The 27886-nt window shown below is 41.2% G+C and overlaps 1 protein-coding gene across 1 annotated transcript in view; it reads left to right on the top strand.

Annotated features, from left to right (window-relative positions):
- DOK6 (docking protein 6) overlaps nt 1–27886 on the top strand; it is a 409948-nt gene that overhangs the window by 301834 nt on the left and 80228 nt on the right. Inside the window, exons 6-7 of the mRNA XM_018039636.1 lie at nt 12592–12730; nt 27040–27157. Of these exons, the coding sequence (XP_017895125.1) occupies nt 12592–12730; nt 27040–27157 (257 nt within the window). The remainder of the gene's footprint in view (nt 1–12591; nt 12731–27039; nt 27158–27886) is intronic.

Below are 27886 nucleotides of genomic sequence, written 5' to 3'. Positions count from 1 at the left end.
GAGTAAGAGCACTAACTCCAAGACCCTAGAACTCACACAAAGGAAACCACTTGAATACAAGACCCAGCATCATCCAACCACCAGTAGCACCCTGTGCAGGACGCCTCATCTAAACAACAAACAAACAAAACAAAAATATAAACCCAATCATCAGCAGACAGGATTACTACCTCACTCAGCCTTGCCCATCAGAGGAAAAACAAAGAAACAAAAACTCAGCACAAATCTCACCCTATACGAAGCTTACAGAAACCACTGGTCCTTTTAGAAGGGCAGAAACCAAAAGGAATAAAGAATTCAACCTTTAAGGAAAAGGAGACCTCAAACACAATCAGTTAAAAAAAATAATAATGAAAAGGCAGAGAAATACTCTACAAATGAAGGAACAAACTGAAAACACAGAAGTCCAAATAAATGAAGAGGAAATAGGCAAACTACCCGGGAAAGAATTCAGAATAATGATAGCAAAGATGATCAAAAACCTTGAAAACAGAAGGGAGAAAGTGCAACAATCAATTAACAAAGACCTAGAAGAATTAAAGAATAAATACACAAACAACACAATGACAGAAATTAAAAATACTCCAGAAGAAATCAAAAGCAGAAGAACAGATCAGTGAGCTGGAAGATAAAATGGTGGAAATAACTTATGAAGAGCAGAATAATGTAAAAAGAATGAAAAGAGCTGAGGACAGTCTCAGAGACCTCTGACACCATATCAAATGCACCAACATTCAAATTATAGGGGTCCCAGAAGAAAAAGAGAAAAATAAAGGGTATGAGAAAATTTTTGAAGAAATTTTACTTGAAAATTTCCCCAACATGGAAACGGAAATAGTCAATCAAGTCCAAGAGGCGCAAAGAGTCCCATACAGGATAAAGGTAAGGAGAAACACACCAAGGCACATACTAATCAAATGAACAAAGACTAAACACAAAGAAAGAATATTAGAAGCATCAAGGGAAAAAGAACAAATAACATACAAGCAAAACCCCATACATTTAACAGCTGATCTTTCAGCAGAAACTCTGCAGGCCAGAAGGGAATGGCAGGATATTTAAAGTAACTGAAAGGGGAAAATCTACAACCAAAATTACAGTACCTGGCAAGGATCTCATTCAAAATTGATGGAGAAATAAAAAGCTTCTCAGACAAGCAAAAGTTAAGAGAATTCAGTACCACCAAACCAGCTTTACAGCAAATGTCAAAGAGACTTACATAGCCAAGAAATACAAGAGAAGAAAAAAGATCTACAAAATCAACCCCAAACAATTAAGAAAATGGCAATAGGAACATATATATCAATAATTACTTTAAATATAAATGGATTAAATGCTCCAACTAAAAGACACAGACTGGCTGAATGGTTACAAAAACAAGACCCATGGATATGGTGTCTACAAGAAACCCACTTCAGACCTCATGACACACAGAGACTGAAAGTGAGAGGATGGAAAAATATATTCCATGCAGGTGGGAAGCAAAAGAAAGCTGGAGTAGCAATCCTCATATCAGGCAAAATAGACCTTAAAATAAAGAAGATTATAGGAGATAAGGAAGGACACTACATAATGATCAAGGTATCAATCCAAGAGGAAGACATAACAATTGTAAATATCTATGTACCCAACATAGGAGCACCTCAATACATAAGTCAAACACTACCAGACTTAAAAGGAGAAACAGACAGTAACACAATAACAGAAGGAGACTTTAACACCCCACTCACACCAATAAGACAGAAAATTAATAATTAAGCACAAGTCTTAAATGATACATTAGATGAGATGGATCTCATTGATATCCTCAGGACATTCCATCCAAATGCAGAAGAATACACCTTCTTCTCAAGTGCACATGGAACATTCTCCAGGATAGACCACATCTTGGGTCACAAATCAGACCTCGGTAAATTTAAGAAAACTGAAACCATATCAAGCATCTCTGACCACAACACTATGAGACTAGATATCAATTACAAGAAAAAAAAAACTGTGAGAAACACAAACACATGGAGATTAAACAACATGTTTCTAAATAACCAACAGGTTACTGGAGAAATCAAAAGGGAAATAAAAAAATTTCTAGAATCAAATGACAAAACATGACAACTCAAAACCTATGGGATGCAGCAAAAGCAGTTCTAAGAGGAAGTTTAAGCAATACAAATCCTACCTCAAGGGAAAAAAAAAAAAAAACCATCAAATAGACAACCTAACGTCACACCTAAACCAATTGGAAAAGGAAGAACAACAACAACAAAACCAAAACTAGTAGAAGGAAAGAAATCATAAAGATCCAAGCAGCAATAAATAAAAAACAATAGTAAAAATTAATAAAACTAAAAGCTGGTTCTTTTAGAAGATAAACAAAATTGACAAACCTTTAGCCAGACTCATCAAGGAAAAAAAGAAGAATCAAATCAACAAAATTAGAAATGAAAAAGGAGAGGTTATAACAGACAATGCAGAAACACAAAGGATTATAAGCAATATGGCAATAAAATGGATAACCTGGAAGAAATGGACAGATTCTTAGAAAAGTCCAGTCTTTCAAGACTGAACCAGGAAGAAATAGAAACTATGAACAACCCAATTACAAGCACTTAAATTGAAACTGTGATCAAAAATCTCCCAAAAAACAAAGCCCAGGACCAGATGGCTTCAGAGGAGAATTCTATCAAACATTTAGTGAGGAGCTAATGGCTATCCTTCTAAAACTCTTTCAAAAAATTGTGGAGGAAGGAACACTTCCAAACTTACTCTACAAGGCAACCATCACCCTAATACCAAAACCAGACAAAAACAATGCAAAAAAAAAAAGAAGAAGAAGAAAACAAAACTACAGACCAATATCACTGATGAACATAGATGCAAAAATCCTCAACAAAATTTTAGCAAACAGAATTCAGCAGCAAATCAAAAAGCTCATACACCATGATCAAGCTGGGTTTATTCCAGGAATACATGGATTCTTCAATATACAAATCAATGTGATACACAATATTAACAAATTGAAAGATAAAAACCATATGATCATCTCAATAGATGCAGAAAAAGCCTCTGATCAAATTCAGCACCCATTTTGGAGAAGGGAATGGCAATCCACTCCATTATTCTTGCCTGGAGAATCCCATGGACAAAGGAGCCTGGTGAGTCACAGTACATGGGGTCACAGAGTCAGACATGACTGAGAAACTAATGCTACAGCAAACATTATTCTCAGTTGTGAAAAGCTGAAAGCGTTCCCCCTAAGATCAGAACAAGACAAGGGTGTCCACTTTCACCACTATTATTCAGCATAGTTCTGGAAGTCCTAGCTAAGAAGAAGAAAATAAAATAAAAGGAATCTAGATCAGAAAAGAAGAAGTAAATCTCTCACTGTTTGCAGGTGACATGATACTGTACATAGAAAACCATACAGGTAGTATCAGAAAATTACTAGATCTAATCAGTGAATTTAGCAAAGTTGCAGGATACAAAGTTAATACACAAAATCACTTGCATTTCTACATACTAACAATGAAAAATCAGAAAGAGAAATTAAGGAATCAATCTGATTCACCATTGCAACAAAAAGAATTAAATATCTAGGAATAAATTTACCTAAGGAGACAAAAGAACTGTACACAGAAAATTATAATACTGATGAAAGAAATCAAAGATGACATAAACAGATGGAGAGATATTCCATGTTCCTGGATAGGAAGAATCAATATTGTGAAAATGACTGTACTACCAAATGCAATCTACACATTCAGTGTGATCCCTATCAGACTACCAATGGCATTTTTCATAGAACTAGAACAAAAATTTCACAATTCATATGGAAACACAAAAGACCCCAAAAAGCCAAAGCAGTCTTGAAAAAGAAGAATGGATCTGGAGGAATCAACCTGCCTGACTTCAGATTATACTACAAAGCTACAGTCATCAAGACAGGATGGTACTGGCACAAAAACAGAAATATAGACCCATGGAACAAGATAGAAAGCCCAGAAATAAACCCATGCACCTATGAGTACCTTGTTTTTTACAAAGAATGCATGAATATACAATGGGGCAAAGACGGCCTCTTCAATAAATGGTGCTGAGAAAACTGGACAGCTATATGTATGAAATTAGAATTTCAAAGAATGAAATTAGAACACTTCCTAACACCATACACAAAGATAAACTCAAAATGGATTAAAGACCTAAATATAAGACCAGAAACTATAAAACTTTTAGAGGAAAACATAGGCAGAACACTCGATGACGTAAATAAAAGCAAGATCCTCTATGACCCACCTCCTGGAGTAATGGAAATAAAAACAAAAGTAAACAAGTGGGACCTGATTAAACTTAAAAAGCTTTTGCACAGCAAAGGAAACTATAAGCAAGATGAAAAGACAACCCTCAGAATGGGAAAAAAATAATAGCAAATGAAACAACTCACAAAGGATTAATTCCCAAAATATACAAGCAGCTCATACAACTCAATGCCAAAAAAACAGACAACCCAATAAAAATGTGGGAGAAAGACCTAAACACATTTCTCCAAAGAAGACATACATATGGCTAACAAACACATGAAAAGATGCTCAACATCACTCATTATTCAGTTCAGTTCAGTTCAGTCACTCAGTCGTGTCCAACTCTTTGTGACTCCATGAATCGCAGCACACCAGGCCTCCCTGTCCATCACCAACTCCCGGAGTTCACTCAAACTCATATCCATCGAGTCAGTGATGCCATCCAGCCATCTCATCCTCTGTCGTCCCTTCTCCTCCTGCCCCCAATCTTCCCAGCATCAGAGTCTTTTCCAAAGAGTCAACTCTTCGCATGAGGTGGCCAAGTATTGGAGTTTAAGCTTTAGCATAAATCCTTCCAAAGAGCACCCAGGACTGATCAACCAGAATGGACTGGTTGGATCTCCTTGCAGTCCAAGGGACTCTCAAGAGTCTTCTTCAACAACACAGTTCAAAAGCATCAATTCTTCAGCTCTCAGCTTTCTTCACAGTCCAACTCTCACATCCATACATGACCACAGGAAAAACCATAGCCTTGACTAGACAGACTTTTGTTGGAAAAATAATGTCTCTACTTTTGAATATGCTATCTAGGTTAGTCATAATTTTCCTTCCAAGGAGTAAGCATCTTTTAATTTCATGGCTGCAATCACCATCTGCAGTGATTTGGAGCCTCAAAAAATAAAGTCTGACACTGTTTCCACTGTTTCCCCATCTATTTCCCATGAAGTGATGGGACCAGATGCCATGATCTTCGTTTTCTGAATGTTGAGCTTTAAGCCAACGTTTTCACTCTCCTCTTTCACTTTCCTCAAGAGGCTTTTTAGTTCCTCCTCACTTTCTGCCATAAGGGTGTGTCATCTGCATATCTGAGGTTATTGATATTTTTCCCGGTAATCTTCATTGAGCTGACTGTGGCTCAGGTCATGAACTCCTTATCGCTCATTATTAGAGAAATGCAAATGAAAGCTACAATGAGACAGCACCTCACACTGGTCAGAATGGCCATGATAAAAAAAAAGTCTACAAACAATAAATGCTGGAGAGGGTGTGGAGAAAAGGGAACACTCTTGCACTGTTGGTGGGAATGTAAAATGATACAACCACTATGGAAGACGGTATGGAAACTCCTTAAAAAACTAGGAATAAAACCACCATATGACTCAGGAATTCTACTCCTCAGCATATACCCTGAGGGAACCAAAATTGAAAAAGACACATGTATCCCATTGTTCATTGCAGCACTATTTACAATAGCTAGAACATGGAAGCAACCTAGATGTCCATCGACAGAGGAATGGATAAAGAAGTGGTGCATATACACAATGGAATATTACTCAGGCATAAAAAGGAGTGCATTTGAGTCAGTCCTGATGAGGTGGATGAACCTAGAACCTATTATACAGAGTGATCTGAGTCAGAAAGAGAAAGATGAATGTCATATTCTAATGTATATATACAGAATAAGAAAAATGGTACTGAAAAATTTACATACAGGGCAGCAATGGAGAAACAGACATAGAGAACAGATTTATGGACATGGGGAGGGAGAGGAGAGGGTGAGATGTATGGAAAGAGTAACAATGAAAACTACATTCAGTCAGTTCAGTTCAGTTCAGTCGCTCAGTCGTGTCCAACTCTTTGCGACCCCAGAATTGCAGCACTCCAGGCCTCCCTGTCCATCACCATCTCCCGGAGTTCACTCAGACTCATGTCCATCGAGTCCGTGATGCCATCCAGCCATCCCATCCTCAGTCATCCCCTTCTCCTACTGCCCCCAATCCCTCCCAGCATCAGAGTCTTTTCCAATGAGTCAACTCTTCCCATGGGTTGACTAAAGTACTGGAGCTTCAGCTTTTGCATCATTCCTTCCAAGGAAATCCCAGGGTTGATCTCCTTCAGAATGGACTGGTTGGATCTCCTTGCAGTCCAAGGGACTCTCAAGAGTCTTCTCCAACACCACAGTTCAAAAGCATCAGTTCTTCGGTGCTCAGCCTTCTTCACAGTCCAACTCTCACATCCACACATGACCCCAGGAAAAACCATAGCCTTGACTAGATGGACCTTAGTCGGCAAAGTAATGTCTCTGCTTTTGAATATACTATCTAGGTTGGTCATAACTTTTCTTCGAGGAGTAAGCGTCTTTTAATTTCATGGCTGCAGTCACCATTTGCAGTGATTTTGGAGCCCAAAAAAATAAAGTCTGAATGTTGTTTTAAGCCAACTTTTTTCACTCCTTTCACTTTCATCAAGAGGCTCTTTAGTTCTCCTTCGCTTTCTGCCATAAGGGTTGTGTCATCTGCATATCTGAGGTTATTGATATTTCTCCCAGCAATCTTGATTCCAGCTTGTGCTTCATCCAGCCTGGCATTTCTCATGATGTTCTCTGCATAGAAGTTAAATAAGCAGGGTGACAATATACAGCCTTGATTTATTCCTTTCCCGGTTTGGAACCAGTCTGTTGTTCCATGTCCAGTTCTAACTGTTGTTTCTTTATCTGCATACAGATTTCAGGAGGCAAATAAGGTGGTCTGGTATTCCCATCTCTTAAAGAATTTCCCACAGTTCGTTGTAATCCACACAGTCAAAGGCATTGGCGTAATCAATAAAGAAGAAGTAGATGTTTTTCTGGAACTCTCTTGCTTTTTTGGTGATTCAACAGATGTTACCAGTTTGATCTCTCACTCCTCTGCCATTTCTAAATCCAGCTTGAACATCTGGAAGTTCACAGTTCATGTACTGTTGAAGCCTGGTTTGGAGGATTCTGAGCATTACTTTGTTAGCCTGTGAGATGAGTGCAATTGTGTGGTAGTTGGAACATTCTTTGGCATTGCCCTTTTTGGGGATTGGAATGAAAACTGACCTTTTCCAGTCCTGTGGCCACTGCTGAGTTTTCCAAATTTGCTGGAATATTGAGTCCAGCACTTTCACAGCATCATCCTTTAGGATTTGAAATAGCTCAACTGGAATCCCATCACCTCCACTAGCTTTGTTCATAGTGATGCTTCCTAAGGCCCACTTGACTTCCCATTCTGGGATGTCTGGCTCTACTTGAATGATAACACCATCCTGGTTATCTGGGTCATGAAGATCTTTTTTGTACAGTTCTTCTGTGTATTCTTGCCACCTCTTCTTAATATCTTCTGCTTCTGTTAGGTCCATACCATTTCTGTCCTTTATCGAGCCCATCTTTGCATGAAATGTTCCCTTGGTATCTCTAATTTTCTTGATGTGATCTCTAGTCTTTCCCACTCTATTGTTTTCCTCTATTTCTTTGCACTCTATTGTTTTCCTCTATTTCTTTGCATTAATCACTGAAGAAGGCTTTCTTATCTCTCCTTGCTATTCTTTGGAACTCTCCATTCAAATGGGTATGTCTTTCCTTTTCTCCTTTGCTTTTCTCTTCTCTTCTTTTCTCAGCTATTTGTAAGGCCTCCTCAGACAACCATTTTGCATTTCTGCATTTCTTTTTCCTGGGGATGGTCTTGATCACTGCCTCCTGTATAGTCTGATGAACCTCTGTCCATAGTTCTTCAGTCACTCTATCAGGTCTAATCCCTTGAATCTATTTGTCACTTCCACTGTATAATTGTAAGGAATTTGATTTAGGTCATACCTGAATGGTCTAGTGGTTTTCTCTACTTTCTTCAGTTGAAATCTGAATTTTGGAATAGGGAGTTCATGATCTGAGTCACAGTTAGTTCCTGGTCTTGTTTTTGCTGACTGTGTAGAGCTTCTCCATCTTTGTCTGCAAAAAATATAATCAGTCTGATTCCAGCATTGACCATCTGGTGATGTCCATGTGTACAGTCTTCTCTTTTGTTCCTGGAAGAGGGTGTTTGCTATGACCAGTGCATTCTCTTGGCAAAACTCTGTTAGCATTTCCCCCTGCTTCATTCTGTACTCCAAGGTCAAATTTGCCTGTTACTGCAGGTATCTCTTGACTTCCTGCCTTTGCATTTCAGTCCCGTATAATGAAAGAGACATCTTTTTTGGATGTTAGTTCTAGAAGATCCTATAGGTCTTCATAGAACCGTTCAGCTTCAGCTTCTTCAGCATTACTAGTTGGGACAGAAACTTGGATTACTGTGATATTGAATGGTTTCCCTTGGAAATGAACAGAGATCATTCAGTCATTTTTGAGATTGCACCCAAGTACTGCATTTCAGACTCTGTTGTTTACTATGCGTGACTATCTTAGTTCTTCCCAAGTTAAGGAAAGTGTTCTTTTATGCTTTTTGTCCATTTTGTCATACTTCTTCCTTTCTTTCAGGTCCACGGGTCACAGTCTTAAACTGCACAAGTATCACTCCTAATTTTTCCTCTTATGTGTCCCAAGTATCATCCCCCACTCCCTTGGATGACATGGTGACCTATGGAAAGAGTTCTATACGCCAGTATTTTTCAAACTATAATGTGTGTGCAAGCATATTGTCACAATGCAGGTTCTGATTGGCTTGTTTTTATCAAGCTTCATGAGCTGCTTGTATATTTTAGAGATTAATCTTTTGTCCATTGCTTCATTTGCAGATGTTTTCTCCCATCTGAGGGCTGTCATCTTGTTTATGATTTCCTTTGCTGTACAAAGAGCTTTTAAGTTTAATTAGGTCCTATTTGTTTATTTTTGTTTTGTTTTCATTGCTCTAGGAAGTGGGTCATAAAAGATCTTTCTGTGGCTTATGTCAAAGAGTGTTTTTCTCATGTTTTCCTCTAAGAGTTTTACAGTGTCCAGTCTTACATTTACATCTTTAATCCATTTTGAGTTTATTTTTGTGTATAGTGTTAGATACTGTTCAAATTTCAGTCTTTTACATGCATCTGTCCAGATTTCCCAGCACCTCTTATTGAAAAGGCTCTCTTTTCTCCATTGTATCTTCTTGCATCCTTTGTCATAGCAATTATATTCCAATGTAAAAAAAAATTTTTTTAATGTCAAAATGAAGGTTCCACTTCAGCATGCTGGACAGCTCCCAGTGATGCTGGTCAGGGGACCACGTTGAGGAGCAAGGGATCAGTCATCACAATGATTTCATGTCTCATCTTGTCCTCTCTAGCACTGGCTTACTACCACAAAACTGTTTAGACGTATAAGAAAAAGATCTTATCTGTTCCTTACCACTCCCGAGAGTAAATGTTTTAAACAGTAACTAGGAAAAACGTAAACTGTTTATTCCAACACTGCTGACAGAAGTCATAAATCTAAGCCAATTGTACTGAAGAAGTGTAATTTCACCTTGGCTTTGGGTATCTGTTGAGAAAACAGCATCTTCTGCCCAAATGTCCTCTGTTATTTTAAGCCAGTGTGTTCTAATTCCTGGTTTCTTGACCAATGGATGAAGTTTTTATTTCAGAGGTTGGAGGAAAAAAAATACAATCCCTTCTGTATGCCTTCAGACACCCGCACTAGGCATAGTTAAGTCCCAGGAAGTGGCAAAGGGTTAGACCTGTACATCTCAGTGACTAGGTATAAAATAACAATTTGTATCTTCATTATCTGATTTCCAAAGGCTAATAAACAGTGTTTTTCCAGTGACAGTGAACGAAACTCAACCTTAAATGAGATGGGCTCACCGTTTATCAATGTTTTGCCTGCTCTTCCTGTTGGAGTTCTTTACTCCTCGGAATCAACAAAGAAAGCTCATTTGTTTCACTTTGTGAAAACTCTTCATTTTTCCCTCAGACTTTCCATTTCACGCTGTGTGAATTTTATTAAGATCTCTTTCACAGAAGCTAAGTGCTGGCTCTATGGGGCCCTAAGGGCTGGCAGTCGCAGCCTCTGTAATTTCTAAAGCCTCTTGAGACATTTATTTTCTACCAAAACTCCTCGGAAAATCACAGAGAAGAATCTAAAATCTCTTTGGTGATGGAAGATGGAGGTTGGCCTCATGAGTATTTCATGCAGATCTTTTGGTATTACAGCCTGAAAACACCAACACGGCAGTCCTGTTAATATCCAGTCTGTGAATGGGAACATCATGCTAATACTCAGTGCCTCTTTCTGAAGGCCTCCAACTACTTTTAAAAGCTGGTTTAAAATACTAATTAATTATTTTTATTTTAGAATTCAGTTCCATTCAGTTCAGTTGCTCAGTCATATCCGACTGTTTGCAACTCCATGAACCACAGTACACCAAGCCTCCCTGTCCATCACCAACTCCTGGAGTTTACCCAAACTCACGTCCATCGAGTCGGTGATGCCATCCAGCTATTTCGTCTTCTGTCACCCTCTTCTCCTCCTGCCCCCAGTCCCTCCCAGCATCAGAGTCTTTTCCAGTGAGTCAACTCTTCACATGAGGTGGCCAAAGTATTGGAGTTTCAGCTTCGGCATCAGTCCCTCCAATGAACACCCGGGACTGATCTCCTTTAGGATGGACTGGTTGAATCTCCTTGCAGTCCAAGGGACTCTCAAGAGTCTTCTCCAACACCACAGTTCAAAAGCATCAGTTCTTTGGTGCTCAGCTTTCTTCACAGTCCAACTCTCACATCCATACATGACCACTGGAAAAAACCATAGCCTTGACTAGATGGACCTTTGTTGGCAAAGTAATGTCTCTGCTTTTGAATATGCTATCTAGGTTGGTCATAACTTTTCTTCCAAGGAGTAAGCGTCTTTTAATTTCATAGCTGCAATCACCATCTGCAGTGATTTTGGAGCCCAAAATATAAAGTTGAATTAGTCTTGGTTAATAAAATATATCCATAATCTTGCTGCCTGAGAAACTGTCAGTGTTTTTATTCCAAGAAAAAATTGTTTTAGAGGTGCATGAGTGCTAAGCCGTTTCAGTCACGTCCTGCTCTTTGTGATGCCAGGGACTATAGCCCATGAGGCTCCTCTCTCCATGTGATTTCCCAGCCAAGAATACTGGAATGGGTTGCCATTTCCTCCTTCAGGGGATCTTCCTGACCCAGGGATCAAACTCGTGTCTCTTAAGTCTCCTGCATTGGCAAGTGGGTTCTTTACCATTAGCACCACCTAGGAAACCCCATTTTAAAAAGTCATCATACTTAAATAATTGAAAAGGAATTTGTATTCTGATTTTTTTTCCACTTGAATTTACATTGTAAGAATTTTAGCCAGTTCCCTGGTGGCCAGGTGGTTAGGATTCTGTGCTTTCACTGCTATGGTCCAGGTTGAATCTCTGGTTAGGGAACTGAGATTTCACAAGCCATGTGGCATGGCCAAAAGAAGAAAAAAGAGTTTCAATGTTATTATGTGCTTTCATAAATGACACAATAATAACTTTGTAATAGTCCATCAGATAAAAATATTATATTTACACAAACAGATTCTGTATGGTGGATATTTAGATTAGTTTCATATTTTCTCTATGATGAAAATAAGAGTAACCAACATTTTTGAGCACTTACTACATGCTAAATGACACTAAAAATATTGTATCATCTCTTAACTGTCATAATGATCTTATGACATGTGTATTATAATTTTTCCTGCTGGAGATGTTGAAAGGAGGGTTATCTTGCTCAAGGTCACACTGCTGGTAAGTGGCTGAGCCAAGGTTCAAACAAATATTCAGACATCCATGTTGAGTCTCCTCTCTGGCATGTTGTCTCTTAGTGTATACTGAGATTTATATAAGGATTCTTCAGTTTGAATAAAAGCTTCAACCTATGTATGCAGATCCTTAAAGTCTGCTCCTTGGTTCCTGCTGCAATGAGTATAAAATTGCAGATTTTCATTCCTAACATTTCAAGAGCTATCAAGTCATAGGAGATAGTGCTATGATATCAATGTGAAGGTTCGTAAAACAACAGTTTGTTTTTATTCTTTAAATATTGGTAAGACATGCACGGTCATACCTGAAATTGCTTTTACACTGCTGTGAACACTTCGTCTTTAAAATTCCAAATGTGCATGGATATTCACCCATAGTGTCATCCTTGTGCGCAGTTTATAGACACATCGGTTGGTTAGCCGGCTGGTTGGTTGGTTGGTTTGGTCCAGGATGAATCTGCTTCACTCATGCCTGTGTGGGTCAAGGCGGAGGGGGTTACAGGGCGAGAACTGTTGCACACTTGAGCACATGAAGACCCATCTGTCTCCCTGTCTCTGTTCTCACAGAATGTGTGACACAGGAGAAGGCCTGTTCACTTTTCAAACAAGGGAAGGAGAAATGATCTATCAGAAGGTCCATTCTGCGACACTGGCCATAGCTGAGCAGCATGAGAGATTAATGCTAGAAATGGAGCAGAAGGCCCGGGTAAGGCCCCTTCCTTGGTAACCTAACAGCTTGGAAATGAATGTCCCTGAGCTCCAATGTGCATCGTGTACATGTGGGCCCATTCAGGCCAGCACCTGAGTGTCCACCCCCAACCCCGGCCCTGAGAGCTTGTCCCAATTACCGAACCTCATCTCTCGAATATTCTATTCAGCTTATGACAAAAGAAGCTGTTTGTGGCTGCTGCAGGGAGCCATGCACTTTGTCTGTGTACCTATGACCTGTTGCCATGGTTACCCAAAGAGGGATAGAGTGCCCAGAGAGTCAAACGGAGTGGTGCCCTCTGCATATCTCCACACGTAGCCAGACAATCAGCGATGCGAATGTGGACCCACAATAACAAGGAAAATACGTTTCTACCAGAAAGCGTTCCATTTTTCTTTCTGTCTTTGTATTTATTTTAAATTCTCTGAAACTTCTAGCTCTTTCTGTCCATGTTTCAGAGCCAATACTAAAATGTTTTCAAAAGGCACTTATTCTGTTTACCAGTTGTCTATTATCCTGTCCTGGAACTATGCTGTAGTTTCGAGGTCGAGCTTAGAAATAATTTCATAAAGAATCTGAAATAGCAAAATTTACAAGTATCTGAAAAACAATATAAGCTTTACTACTAACTTCTTTGAAAAGCAAACAAAAGAATTATTATTGGTCATTGATCATCAAAAGAGATCAATATTGTCTTTCTGCAGAATTGATAGGGATGCATAAGAACCCATCTATGAAAGGACAAAAGTGGAATTTTGAGAAATAGATGGGTCACTACCCAGAAAAATACTCATAATTCTATTCCATTAAAAGACTATGGGGCTTTCTATGTAGTATTATTTTATTTGGACTTTTAAAAATTTCAAATACATAATAACTTGAAATGTAAAATTATCTTTTAAATGTAAGAAGACAAAGTGGTTTAAGAAATGATTTTACATTATTCTTAATACATTTCAAATTTTGTCAATACTACATATACATTTTTGTCTCTCTATCCAAGATATGGTTTAAAGAGCCTTCCTAATATCTAAGGGGGGCAAGTGCAAGTCACGCTTCCATTTGGCCTTCAGTGGGAGATAAAAGAGTAGCTAGAACATAAAGAGGATTATTAATATGAGACTTCAGGATTAATTGATGAAGCACCACCAGGAGGTTGGTAGGATTTAGTCTTTAGAAAGATTTGGGTTAAATTTAAATTATTTTAATAATTATCTAATTAATATGACATTTTTCTAATGGCTTAAATTGGGAGAAAAAAATATATAACTACCAAATTTCAAATTATTTGAGTAACTGGCACAATCATTATCAGCCCATATTTATAATCTGCTAGTGTTCATTTTCACCTAAAATTAACAACTGTGAGGTCATTTGCTATTAGTCAACAGGTGTCAAAGTCAAAGTGGAGTCGCTCAATCATGTCTGACTCTTTGTGACCCCATGGACTTCAGTCTCCCAGGCTCCTCTGTCCATGGGATTTTCCAGGCAAGAGTACTGACTGTTTGTGACCCCAAGGACTTCAGTCTCCCAGGCTCCTCCGTCCATGGGATTTTCCAGGCAAGAGTACTGGAGTGGGTTGCCATTTCCTTCTCCAGGGGATCTTCTCAACTCAGGGGTTGAACCCAGGGCTCCTGCATTGCAGGTGGACGCTTTACCCTCTAAGCCACCAGGGAAGCCTTAGTCAACAAGTGTAGTTCTTTACTTCTGGTTGTTCTGAGCAGGCAAAATGCTCATAAGTAGAGGCTCTTAGATGGTATTTTCATGAAGGAGAGTCCAGGAGCTCTTTCAGACAACTGTAATTGTCTACAGTAAGGACAGCACTCAGTGTGCTGGCTTCCCATTCTGGTTCTCCTATTCATGGACTGTATAATCTTGAGCAGCTCATTTAACCTCTAAATGTCTCATTTTCCTCTGTCTGTAGAATGGGTATATAATCATTCTACTGATTTGGTTGTAATGATGTATGTGTGCATTAATGCATACAAAGTGCTGAGAACAGACCTGGCACACAGGAGGTACTGTGAAAGGTTCATTATTATGATGGTGATGGTGAATAATTTTAAGATCTGCAATGGTGGTGAAGACACGATATTTTTGTTCCCAGCTGTAGCTCAGTAATATGTTCGTCCCTTTCAAGTACACCTGTACCTTGTGCCAAAAGATTTACAACACCAAATTTAATTCCCCTTTGCCTTTGATGCAGTTGTATTTTGTCTTATCCTGTGCCACTGAGAAGCAAGGGGAGAGGAGGGAGGCTATTGCTGTGATGGAGATGGTACAGATGGAAGGTCCACCAACTGAGATCTCAGGCAGTGGAAGCCAGGATCTGGGTACACCATAGACCTGGGTGCTTGAAGATGAAAGGGGAAGGGGACAGATATTAAAATAGCAGGCTCGGGGCATCTTTGATCATCCAGTGGCTTAAATTGGGTGAAAAAGTGTGACTACCAACTTTCAAATTATTTGAGAACACAAGGGAAATTATTAAAGCTACATATTTAAACCAATGGCACCTCTCGAATTTGTTACTATTGGGCTTCCCTAGTGGCTCAGATGGTAAAGCGTCTATCTGCAATGCAGGAGACCCGGGTTCGATCCCTGGATTGGGAAGATCCCCTGGAAAAGGAAATGGCAGCTCACTCCAGTATTCTTGTCTGGAAAATCCCATGGACCATGGAGCCTGGTAGGTTACCGTCCATGGGGTCGCAAAGAGTTGGACATGACTGAGCGACTTCACTTTCACTTTCACTTTCATGGAGGTCATAATCTTAGATAAAACACTCCAAGTTCTTCTAATTCTGTTGTCAAAAACAAAGATGCTCCACTTTGCATGTGCAACATTTTCAAGGAAAGTTTTCATTGTTTCGGTGATAACAGCCATTCATCAAAACACGCATGTCAAAGGTGCTTGCATGGCCCTGCCTGTGGAGGGTGAGTGTAGGCTGACCTCATCGTCGACAAGACGTCAAAGGCCCTGAAATAATTTAATTTTGGATTTCAATGGATCTGTTATACACATACACATAAAATTATACACACAAACACAAATAATATAAAAGAAACTTCTTGTTTTAATTTGCTTGGTATGCTCTTAAGCTTTACAAGTGCTATGAAATGTCCACAGGGACATGATGAGAAGACATAAATGAAATTTTCAAAACACAGGTTTTCCCTTATAGTTTATCAAAAATAAGTGAAGGAAGAGGGGATAGTCATTTCTAACTTTGTAACAATGTGACTTAATAGCAAAGAACCCCCCATAATAAAAGTTACAGTTTGTCCTTTAAAAACATAGTGTCTGGAATGCTCCTGTTTTCAGTCATTCTTGCTTCCTTGTCACCTGAAAACCTCTGTGCACAATTTAAGGACAAACAGCATTAGTTCAGTTCAGTTCAGTTCAGTCACTCAGTTGTGTCCGACTCTTTGTGACCCCATGAATTGCAGCACACCAGGCCTCCCTGTCCATCACCAACTCCCGGAGTTCACTCAGACTCGCATCCATCGAGTCAGTGATGCCATCCAGCCATCTCATCCTCTGCCGTCCCCTTCTCCTCCTACCCCCATCCCTCCCAGCATCAGAGTCTTTTCCAGTGAGTCAACTCTTCGCATGAGGTGACCAAAGTACTGGAGTTTCAGCTTTAGCATCATTCCTTCCAAAGAAATCCCAGGGCTGATCGCCTTCAGAAATGGACTGGTTGGATCTCCTTGCAGTCCAAGGGACTCTCAAGAGTCTTCTCCAACACCACAGTTCAAAAGCATCAATTCTTTGGCTCAGCTTTCTTCACAGTCCAACTCTCACATCCATACATGACCACTGGAAAAACCGGACTTTTGTTGGCAAAGTAATGTCTCCGCTTTTGAATATGCTATCTAGGTTGGTCATAACTTTTCTTCCAAGGAGTAAGCATCTTTTAATATCATGGCTGCAATCACCATCTGCAATGATTTTGGAGCCCCCCAAAATAAAATCTGACCCTGTTTCCACTGTTTCCCCATGTATTTGCCTTGAAGTAATGGGACCAGATGCCGTGATCTTCGTTTTCTGCATGTTGAGCTTTAAGCCAACTTTTTCACTCTCCACTTTCACTTTTATCAAGAGGCTTTTTACAGCATTGGTGGTGCTGAAATATGAGCAAGATAGCAAACCATGGTAATGCCTAAAAAACACCACTGGCAGGACTTAAAGGGGCTACTGTCCAAAATTGTCACTTCTGTGGTCTTCCTAAGCTCCAGTGGATGGAGAATAACAACATAAGTCTCACGTAGAATGTCCTTCCTAGAAAACAAATAGTTTTCTTTCTCTAAGATCTGTCATTTTACTTGCTTTTGTTGCTAGAAGTAAAAGAGAGTTAAAGTCACACATTTAACAAACTAGAAACTTTTACTGTTCCCCAAACAGTAAGCCTTTTGAACAGTAAGCATTTAAAAACAAATGATCTTATTTCCCTTTATAATGTAAGATGAAAAGAAATTTCTGGTGAGGAGGCAGCACTGTCTGTCTCTCCAGCCACCCCATTGGCATGTAGTAGGTCTAATGCCGCCTGCCTCAGAGGAGGGCAAGGGGAGAGGGGAGAACGAAGCTGTTTCATGTACAACTGACTTAGACTGCGACTCGAAGTTAGTGTATTTGCCCTTCCAGATTTATACATGATCACAGATCTTACCTAAGTATTCACTGCTACCAGCCTATGAAATAGTTCTTGTCTAAGGAGCTGTATGACCAAGGAAATGCTATTCCATGGCATGAACTCCAAGCTGGGTATCTTTTTCACAGTTTAATGTCTCTCAAGTCAGATGAGAGTTAACGGTTTAATTAGCAGCACTGTTCTTTCCTAGTGCTCCATAAAATCATGTGTCTTTCTAATGATGGCATCCTGGAGTGTATAAAATATCATAATACTTGTCGTAAGTATTCTGAAGACTCTAAACTGTTATTCCCAACTGGCACTAAATTATATCTTTCAGTTCTTTTCGAGTCCCTGTCTAACAAGGCGGGGAGTACCATGTGCCCATTTATACATTTTGAAGAGATAGGAAAGCTTCCAGAATGGGGCCTGGCCTGGGCAGTTTGGCTTTCTTTTGAGTGACAGCATTCTTCATACCTGCATTTTATGTGAATCTCTATCAGCTATGAGGGGAAAAAAACTAGTTCTCCCATACTGAAAAGGTGAAGAATTTGGAAGCAAAATAATCTTATAAGCTATAGACAGGAAAATGTTAACATTTTTTGCAATCTCTTTTCTAGGTTTAGTCATAGAATGTTATGAAATTCTATAAGTTGCTTAAATGTGTGATTTATGATGGCAAATGGTGTGTTACAACCAAAATATAGGAATATCTGCTTGTGAATTCTTTCTTCAAAATTCTATTCTTGACTCTTTTGCTCAGTATTATCAATTATTAACCAGCAGACAAGAGCCTTCATTATTACTGACAATGACCAGTTCCCTGCTGGGAAATGCTGTTTGCATTTTTGTGAAATTTTCTTTTACTGATTGACCGACACTGATTAAACTAATACAAGCTCAGTTAGAACAAATTATTATAGTTGATAACTAACGTGGGCCTGTGTTCCTGATGTTTCAGAACACTAAACGAAAATTAGTTTCTAAACAAAAACAAAAACAAAGAAAATACTAATTTCTATCTGCAATAAATACACAAATGAGATGGAAATGACAGGAAGGCAGTATGTAATTTTTCTAATACATCATGCTGAGACACAGCGTGATGGTCAAAATTTTAGATTGTGTGTTTTGTTTTTCTTTAGAAGTTGCTATGACTCTAGATGTCACTTCAAAAAATGTATTATATATCATATATGTATAACATATAATCAACTTGATTACAATTATAAGGTATAAGGAAAATTAATGTTTAACATTAAAAAGTTCAACTGTGTTTAAAAAGACACAATTTTGTTTCTTTTATTTATATTGCTAGAATAGAACAGTAGTAGAGAAATCTACAAATATTGTTCTTTTTCATTTCTTTAAACTATAGTAGTCTTACTTATTCAGAGGCATACAGTCTGCTCTTGGCAATTACAGGAGTGTTGTTGTTTTGTCACTGAGTCGTGTCCAGCTCTTTTCGACTCTGGGGACTGTAGCCCACCAGACTCCTCTTGTCCATGGGATTCTCCAAGCAAGAATACTGGAGTGGGTTGCCATTTCCTTCTCCAGATCTTCACAACCCAGGGATCGAACCCAAATCTCCTGCTTGGCAGGCAGATTCTTTACCCAGTGAGCCACCAGGAAAGCCCCAATTACAAGAGTAATATCCTTAAGAGAGGAAAAAGAAAAACCATTTCAAAAGTCAGTCAAAATGACTCAGCATACAAACATATATGACATATATGCATACAACCCAAAGAATCAGACCAACTCCTCTTGGAGAAAATGCTGTAAAATGGGTGTGGGGGAGCAGGCCAGTAGGGACAAACAAAAATCTAAGAAATTGATGTAAGAATTGCATGAGAAGATCATTCAGGCTACAGTTAAAGAATGTGAGCATAGTTGTCAATCCCTGGATGCACACACACTATGTGGAAGCTGCACAGCATGGTCGGTAACCAGGGAGACTCTAGGGAAAGACCAGCAGAGCTGTGTGACCTCCTGCAAGTCACTTACCTTCGCTGTGTCTTGGCTACCTCTCCTTAAAAGAAGGAAGAGGAGCAACAATATCCACTTCAGAGGGTCAGGCTGCCACCTGGTCTTTAGTGAAAGCTCAGTAATTATGAGGAAATTCATAACATGGCAAAAGGAAAACCTTTCATTTTAAATGGGTAAAATTTTAAAAGTTCATCCCAGAATTCGCTATATGCATACACTGGAAATTAATCACATACACGTATTACGGCCTCCATATGCTTCAAAATCAAATGACAGCAAAACGTTTATTTAAATCACCTATGAAATTTAATATTTAATTAATGTTTTAATTTAATGTATTCATCATATTCCTTAGATTCAAAGGGTAGCTCTGTAAATGTATCTGCTTACAGATGATAGATAGATAAAGAATACTTATTCTTAAAAGCATTACTGGGACTTCCCTGGTGGGCCTGTGATTAAGACTGTGAGCTCCCACTCCAGGAGCGTGAATCCCATCCCTGGTTGGGGAACTAAGATCTCATGTGATGCATGACATGGCCTAAAACTAAACAGATTAAAACAACAACAAAATGCCATAAAGAAAAAAAAAAGGAGGCAGAAGATGCAAGCTGATAAACATTAAAAAGAAAAAAAAAACTTTACTGAGTATAGGTTAGAGTGGAATTCAAAGTATTTATGTAGATGTTTGTAATAATTTCTGGTGTTATTCCAAAGTCCAGCTTTCTTTCACACCCTGTGAAAGTATTTTGGTCAATATGAGGTTTAAAATATGTACTGATGACATCTATTTTGTTTCAAGTTAATGAAAATACTATCCTACAAAGTCGAATTTTAAACATCACCTAACAACTTCCAATACATGACCATATAAACTACGTTTTATTTGTGAGCATTTATACTCAGCAAGGAGAAGGCAATGGCAATGCACTCCAGTACTCTTGCCTGGAAAATCCCATGAATGGAGGAGCCTGGTAGACTACAGTCCATGGGATCGCTAAGGGTCAGACACGACTGAGCGACTTCCCTTTCACTTTTCACTTTCATGCATTGGAGAAGGAAATGGCACCCCACTCCAGTGTTCTTGCCTGGAGAATCCCAGGGACGGGGGAGCCTGATGGGCTGCCGTGTATGGGGTCGCACAGAGTCGGACACGACTGAAGCGACTTAGCAGCACTCAGCAAGGTGTCTTCTATTTTTTTTCCCATTTATGTTGAATAAAATAGAAGATTAAGAGTGTGTCCCCTACTGAGAGTTAAGTCAAGTCTGTGAGAAGCCCGTCATCCATAAACTTTCCAACTCCAGAGAACTGGCAGAACCCTAACAGTGCCAAGCTTGGCTGGCGGACTGTCTCCTGGGCGTCGATTTCTGTGCAGCTTTCGAGTTTCATGAGCTCTTTTCCAAGAACAAATAAAACTAACTGATCTTGAGGGAGTGCACTGGTGTTGAGCTTTTCCTTATGAAGCAGCGTGTTTTTTTCTTACGCTGACCAGCATGTCCCACGTCACATGAACACTCTGCCCCACCACCCGGATTTCTGCCCTGCGTCTCATCTACAGGGTTTCCCCACCCATTCCCCTTGTCTCAGACAAACCAGGGCCTGGTCGGCATATGTGCCCATGTGAGGCATGTTTTAACTCTTCATCATACAGAGAAGCTGTGTCTTTTTGAAGACTGGTTTTCTCGGGGTACATGCCCAGTAGTGGGATTGCTGGGTCATATGGTAGCGTTATTCCTAGTATTTTAAGGATCCTCCAGAGTGGCTGTATCAATTCCCATTCCTACCAACCGTGCAAGATGGTTTTCCCTTTATCTCTGCATCCTTTCCAGCATTTTTTGTTTGTCATTTTTTGATGATGACCATTTTCATGGGTGTGAGGTATTTCCTCATTGTAGTATTGATTTGCAGATCTCGAATAATGAGCGATTTTGAGCATCTTTTTTATGTATGTTGGCCATCTGTATGTCTTTGTTGGAGAAATGTCTGTTTAGGCCTTACACCCATTTTTTGATTGGGTTATGTGTTTCTGATAAGCTGCATGTCTGCTGCTGCTGCTATGTCACTTCAGTCGTGTCCGGCTCTGTGCAACCCCACAGACGGCAGCCTACCAGGCTCCCATGTCCCTGGGATTCTCCAGGCAATAACACTGGAGTGGGTTGCTATTGCTTTCTCCAATGCATGAAAGTGAAAAGTGAAAGTGAAGTCGCTCAGTCGTGTCTGACTCAGCGACCCCATGGACTGCAGCCCACCAGGCTTCTCCATCCATGGGATTTTTCCAAGCAAGAGTACTGGAGTGGGGTGCCATTGCCTTCTCCAAAGCTGCATGTCTATCCGTCTAGTCAAGGCTATGGTTTTTCCTGTGGGCATGTATGGATGTGAGAGTTGGACTGTGAAGAAGGCTGAGCACTGAAGAATCGATGCTTTTGAACTGTGGTGTTGGAAAAGACTCTTGAGAGTTCCTTGGACTGCAAGGAGATCCAAGCAGTCCATTCTGAAGGAGATCAACCCTGGGATTTCTTTGGAAGGAATGATGCTAAAGCTGAAACTCCAGTACTTTGGCCACCTCATGTGAAGAGTTGACTCACTGGAAAAGACTTTGATGTTGGGAGGGATTGGAGGCAGGAGGAGAAGGGGACGACAGAGGATGAGATTGCTGGATGGAATCACTGACTCGATTGACGTGAATCTGAGTGAACTCCGGGAGTTGGTGATGGACAGGGAGGCCTGGGGTGCTGCGATTCATGGGGTCGCAAAGAGTCAGACACGACTGAGCGACTGAACTGAACTGATGGACTTACAAATACAGCAGGGGACGGAGAGGGTGGAATGAGTTTTTTTACTTCTGTTGAGCTCTTAGACTTAGATCGGTGGTCTTCACTGAGCGCTTTGGACATGAGTGTGCTTTTCATACTAAAAGCATCATATAAGATATTTACAACAACATTGAAGGCACATTGTATTAATGGGTCTTAGCTTTAATTTAGAGATAAGGAAAAATTGAATCTTGGGAAAAAAAGTTTATGTACCTTGCCTGAAGTCAAATGGCTAGGTAACTGTGGTGTTGATCTTTGATAACAAGTTGCGGACCACAAAGCCAGTGGGCTTAGCTCTGTGACTCTGCCAGACAAATCATGGTCTTCTATTTTTGAACGTAGGAGAGAGGCGCTCACGTTCCTGCCTCAGTCCAGTGGAATTGACCCAACTGGTGTAATTCTCATCTTACCTGCTTTTTGAATAGGAAGTTTCCAATCAATTATTTTACAATGAACTATGGTAAAGAGGGAAGGATGTCATGGGCTCCAAGCCCCAGAGGCATCGCCCACTGGCTGTGGCACCGTGAACAAGTCCCATGACCCCCCAGGGCCCCATCTCCTTTGTCTGTAAAAGTCAGATGGTACATTTGTTGATAATTTATGTGGATATTAAAGGAGATAACCTGTGAAACCAATTTGCATAGGTCAAGGCACATAGAGAATGACTCCTAACTGCTCATCTATAAATGGTAACTTTCGTCCTAATATGATTTTTTTAAATTCAAGACAATAATTAGGGAGAGTCAGCACAAAAGGAAAATTGATTTTTAACAGTTTTTTTTAAAAAATACACATGAATTTTATGTAGGTGAACACAAATAAGCATTAAGTTTTATCACAAGGGCCAGCAGGGTCCCAGAACAGCGAAGGGAAATTGCAGGATGCAGTGGTATAAGCTGGAAAATATTGTTAGTAAAATGGGAAGAGGTGCTGGGAAATCACATCAGGGAAATCACAGAAGTCACATCAGTGGTCAGGCCCTTCCTGCTGCTTCTTGGCAGCAAAAATCCTCTCGAAACACAAGGCTGTGTTGTCACATGTAGTCATTCATGTGGGAGGAAGCTCGCCTTCCCAGGAGAGATCAGCATATAAATGGGATAAAGAGCAGTGGACTCAGAAGTCTGGAGAACTGTTTTCTGTTGCGGGTTCTGCACGCGGGATTTTACCTGGAGCATATCCCTGAATTTTCCTGGACTTGGATTTTTCCATCTGTAAGATGAAAGTAGTTGGATTTCTGGGAGTCAAACCACGATTTACATGGCCTGTGGACACAGTGAGCTGGGGCTTCCTCAGCCCACGGCAGCCTCAGAGCAGTGAGGCTCACCTGGTGACCCAGAACAAGGGAGGCAAGAAGAGGCTGCCTTCGGGGTCTTAAAGGGCGTGCCCGAAACGGACAGTGTCACAGTGCCAGACCTTATCAGTCAGAGCAGTCGCCAGCCAGCCCAGGCCTGAAAGGTTGGAACCTAGATGCCCTGTTTCTGAATGCAGACTTTCCAATAATTTGCAGCGGTCTTCAGTACCTTGTCAAGAACTTCCCTGATGGCTCAGACGATAAAGCATCTGTCTACAAGGCAGGAGACCTGGGTTCCATCTCTGGGTTGGGAAGATTCCCTGGAGAAGGAAATGGCAACCCACTCTGTACTCTTGCCAAGAAAATCCCATGGACGGAGGAGCCTGGTGCAGGCTACTGTCCATGGGGTCGCAGAGTCGGGCACGACTGAGCGACTTCACTTTGTCTTCGTCACTTTATCAGTCCTCCACTGCCCTTCTGTGACCCAGACGTTTTGGCTTCTCCCTAACAGCCCAGGTGGCGCTAGTGGTAAAGAACCCGCCTGTCAATGCAGGAGGCTTAAGAAACAGGGGTTCAATCTCTGGGTTGGGAAGATCCCCTAAAGAAGCGCATGGCAACCCACTCTAGTATTCTTGCCTGGAGAATCCCATGGATGGAGGAGCCTGATGGGCTACAGTCCATAGGGTCCCAAAGAGTCGGACACAGCTGAGGGACTAACACTTTCACTTTAAGTGCTTCAGTCATATCCAACTCTGCAATCCCATGGACTGCGACCCTCCAGGCTTCTCTATCCATGAGATTCTCCAGACATGAATACTGGAGTGGGTTGCCATGCGCTTCTCCAGGGGATCTTCCCAACCCAGAGATTGAACCTGGGTCTCCCGCATTGCAGCTGCTTCAAATTCTTTACCATTTGAGTCACCAGGGAAGGCCATGGGGTCACAAAGAGTCAGACACAACTGAAGGGACTTGGCACAGCACTTATACCCCCTGTCTACCAACCATGGCGTGTCAGTGTGTTAGTATACCCATTTCATAATAAAAAAGAACAATTTTGAAATACAGCAAATTTTGAAAAATTGGCTGCATTGTTGCTGTGTTTGGAGCCATCCTTTATAAAAAAGAAAAAGCCCTTCAAGAGAGTTAGACTCTCAGATTCAGCAAGTAGGGCACTTCTAGGGCAAGACACAGCAGTCCTCCCTACTAAAAAGTGAAATCAAACAAATACGTTCCAATCCTATGGCTTCATCTTTAGTTAAAATTTAAAACCCTTCTAGTTTTATGTGGCTTTAAGGCCCCATTGTTAACTTATCATATCAGGGACTCTGGACGGCACCTTCTCGGAAGGGCAGTGACTCCGGATGCAGACATACAAGCCCCATGGGGCAGGGTCCCCCACCAGCGAGCAAATGGGACTCCAAGGTGACCTTATGACTCCCAGTTTTGCCAGGAGTCAGTCACTAAATAAAGGGGACGTGTGCAGTGTTATTAATTAGAGGATCACCCATTGTCAGAAAGTGCACATTGACTCAGGTTACATCAGAGAAATGTGCGCCAAGGCCAAACAAAACCAGTTCTAGGACTTCTGAATCAATAACAATGAATTTCTTCTTAAAAATGCAATGTAAAGTATCATTCTCTTTGAACTAATCATGTGTCTGAGCATCACCTGATGTGATGTTGTGTGGATCTCTGTCACTAACCTTAAGTTTATCTTTCAAATCAGAAAAGATACCATCCCTTTGAGGAGGGCAGGGAAACCCACTGCAGTATTCTTGCCTGGAGAATCCCATGGACAGAGGAGCCTGGCGGGCTACAGTCCATGGGGTCACAAAGAGTCAGACACGACTGAAGCAGCTGAGCACCCAGGCACGCAGCACCCTTTTATCACAGAACTTCTCAGGGAAAGCACTTTTTCTATTCAAGTAGTGAGGAATAAGGTCTGTTTGAGGAAGGAGCCATGGGGCGAGGCTGGGAGCGGGTGTCAGGAACAACGGACGATGCTGTGTGGTCAGGCTCCTCAGCATGGCTGTCCTCTTGCTCTCTGTCCGTCCCCTGCCTGGCTGGTGTCTGCTTCACCTACAATCTGCTCGCATAACTGACCTGCCTAAGCACTTGCCCCAGGCCCTGTGCTGGGGCAATTCAGTTTTGTCCGACCCTTTGCAACCCTATGGAGGGTGGAAATTCACCAGGGAAGAATACTGGAGTGGGTTACCATGCCCTCCAGGGGATCTTCCCGACCCAGGGATGGAACCTGAGTCTCCTGCCTTGGCAGATGGGTTCTTTACCACTAGAGTCACCTGGGACGCCCACCCCAGCGCCCCCTGGTGCTTGCCCTAATCAAAGGGGTGCTGAGGAGCCTCTGGCGCCTCTGCTGGTTACCCTGGTAACTAACAAGCCCTCCTGACGTCCATCCCACTGTAACTGGCGATCTCCGACCCTCCCCAGCAAACACTGCTGCTGTATTCGCCCCACACGGTGGGGCATCACTCCAGGACCTTGCTTCCAACATGTGAGCTTCCCCATCCGTTAAACCAAGGCTCCCCAAACTCTGGGATCGAATGCCTGATGCTCTGAGGTGGGGCTGTTGTAATAACTATAGGAATAAAGTGCACAATAAATGTAATGGATTTGAACCATCCCCAAACCATCTGCCCCACCCCATCTATGGGAAAATTCTCTTCCAGGAAATCGGTCTTGGTGCCAAAAAGGTTGGGGACCGTGGCCTTTAAACCGCTGATGTCTCTGACTCTGGGCTCTTTCTTCAGCCTAGAATAGGTCTGGGGGTGCAGCCCAACAGACACTCAAATGGGTGAAAAGGAAATGCTGTCTTGCGTTTGCCGCTATTTTGGGCATCTGTTTCTGATAGGGGCTGCACCTCTATTTGTTGAGTTATTTTACAGTCCAGTAAACTGTAGAGCGCTGATAGTCATGCAGGTAATTCTCGCTTATAGAAATGTAGATAAACTTATCTGGTGGAATAGAATGGATCACCACTGTAGTTCTTCACCGGCGTTCCTGACCAACTTTGGCTTCCCTGGTGGCTCAGAGGTTAAAGCGTCTGCCTACGATGCAGGAGACCTGGGTTCGATCCCTGGGTCAGGAAGATCCCCTGGAGAAGGAAATGGCAACCCACTCCAGTACTCTTGCCTGGAGAATCCCATGGACAGAAGAGCCTGGTGGGCTCTAGTCCACGGGGTCGCAAAGAGTCAGACGCGACTGAGCGACTTCACTTCACTTCTGAATTAATGAGATCAATTGTTTACAAGTGTTCATTTCATATTTTTTTAAGTCACGATTTTCCTTACTTGAAAATGATGATCTTGGGACTTCCCTGGCAATCCAGTGGTTAGGACTCAGCACTTTCACTGCGGTGGCCCCAGGTTCAATCCCCAGTCAGGGAACTAAGATCCTTCAAGCCCGCCCAGCGCAGCCCACCCCCCAATGATATCTTGAAACAGCATGTTATGCACGAACCTGTAACAGTCTATTACATGTCACTCATATTTAACCCTGAACTTTTTCGAGAGCCGATTTCAATTGCATATTTTAAGTAAAGCCTGAGACACAGTTTCTTTTTCTTTTAGCTCCAGACAAGCTTGACGGAACCCATGACGTTATCCAAATCGATCTCTCTTCCTCGCAGCGCCTACTGGCACCACATCACCCGGCAGAGCAGTGTTGGAGAAATCTACAGTTTGCAAGGCAAGTGGGCTTCCTGGGGGTGAAACCAGGAGCCACACAGTTTGCTTTGTATTTGCCCTGCTTGCTTCTCTTCCATTTTCATTTATCTGCTTTCCCCGCCCACAGTGGAAGCTCTGAGACTTACCATGGCTTTTCTAAAATTATTATTTCATAGACTCATGGTAAAAATTATCCCAAAGCTAACCAAGGGCCGAGGAACTGCTTTGGCGAAGGAGTGGAACTGAAAAAATGATACAAACATTGTCAGAAGCTAAAAGTGGCTACTACCAGGGTCTGTTTCCTGCTGTGTCTTACAAGGGGTTTGCCTCTTAGCATCTTTTTGCCATAAGAGGGTTGACTCTCTGTTCAAGAGGCTGACTGCTGGCTCCGTCATGAGATGCTCCGTGAACTCTTATAGTTTTAAGGTTGATGTCGAAACCATTTGGGAGGGAGCAGAGCAGGAGGAGGGGAGTGTAAATCCGTTGCTTCTGTATTTTTCCTAATGGTAAATGGTTGACTGACTGCATAGACGTGCAGATGAATCAGATTGACAGTGGCAGGTATTTGTTCAATAACAGCAGAACTCAGCTTCCACGGTTCTCTTCCTGTTTCTTCCCTTCTGTCCTTAATGAATAAACTTATCCTTCAAGTAAAATATTCAGCTGCAAGAAACTAATAACTGACCAAGACAGGAGGAAGCAGGAACTAGGGAAAATAAGGCTTAAAACAAAACCAAACACACACAGCTGA

This window comes from Capra hircus, chromosome 24 (genome assembly GCF_001704415.2).
Source record: "Capra hircus breed San Clemente chromosome 24, ASM170441v1, whole genome shotgun sequence".
In the NCBI taxonomy this organism is placed as follows: domain Eukaryota; kingdom Metazoa; phylum Chordata; class Mammalia; order Artiodactyla; family Bovidae; genus Capra; species Capra hircus.
Note: the sequence above shows the minus strand (reverse complement) of the source record. Positions and strands in the feature narration are given on the sequence as shown.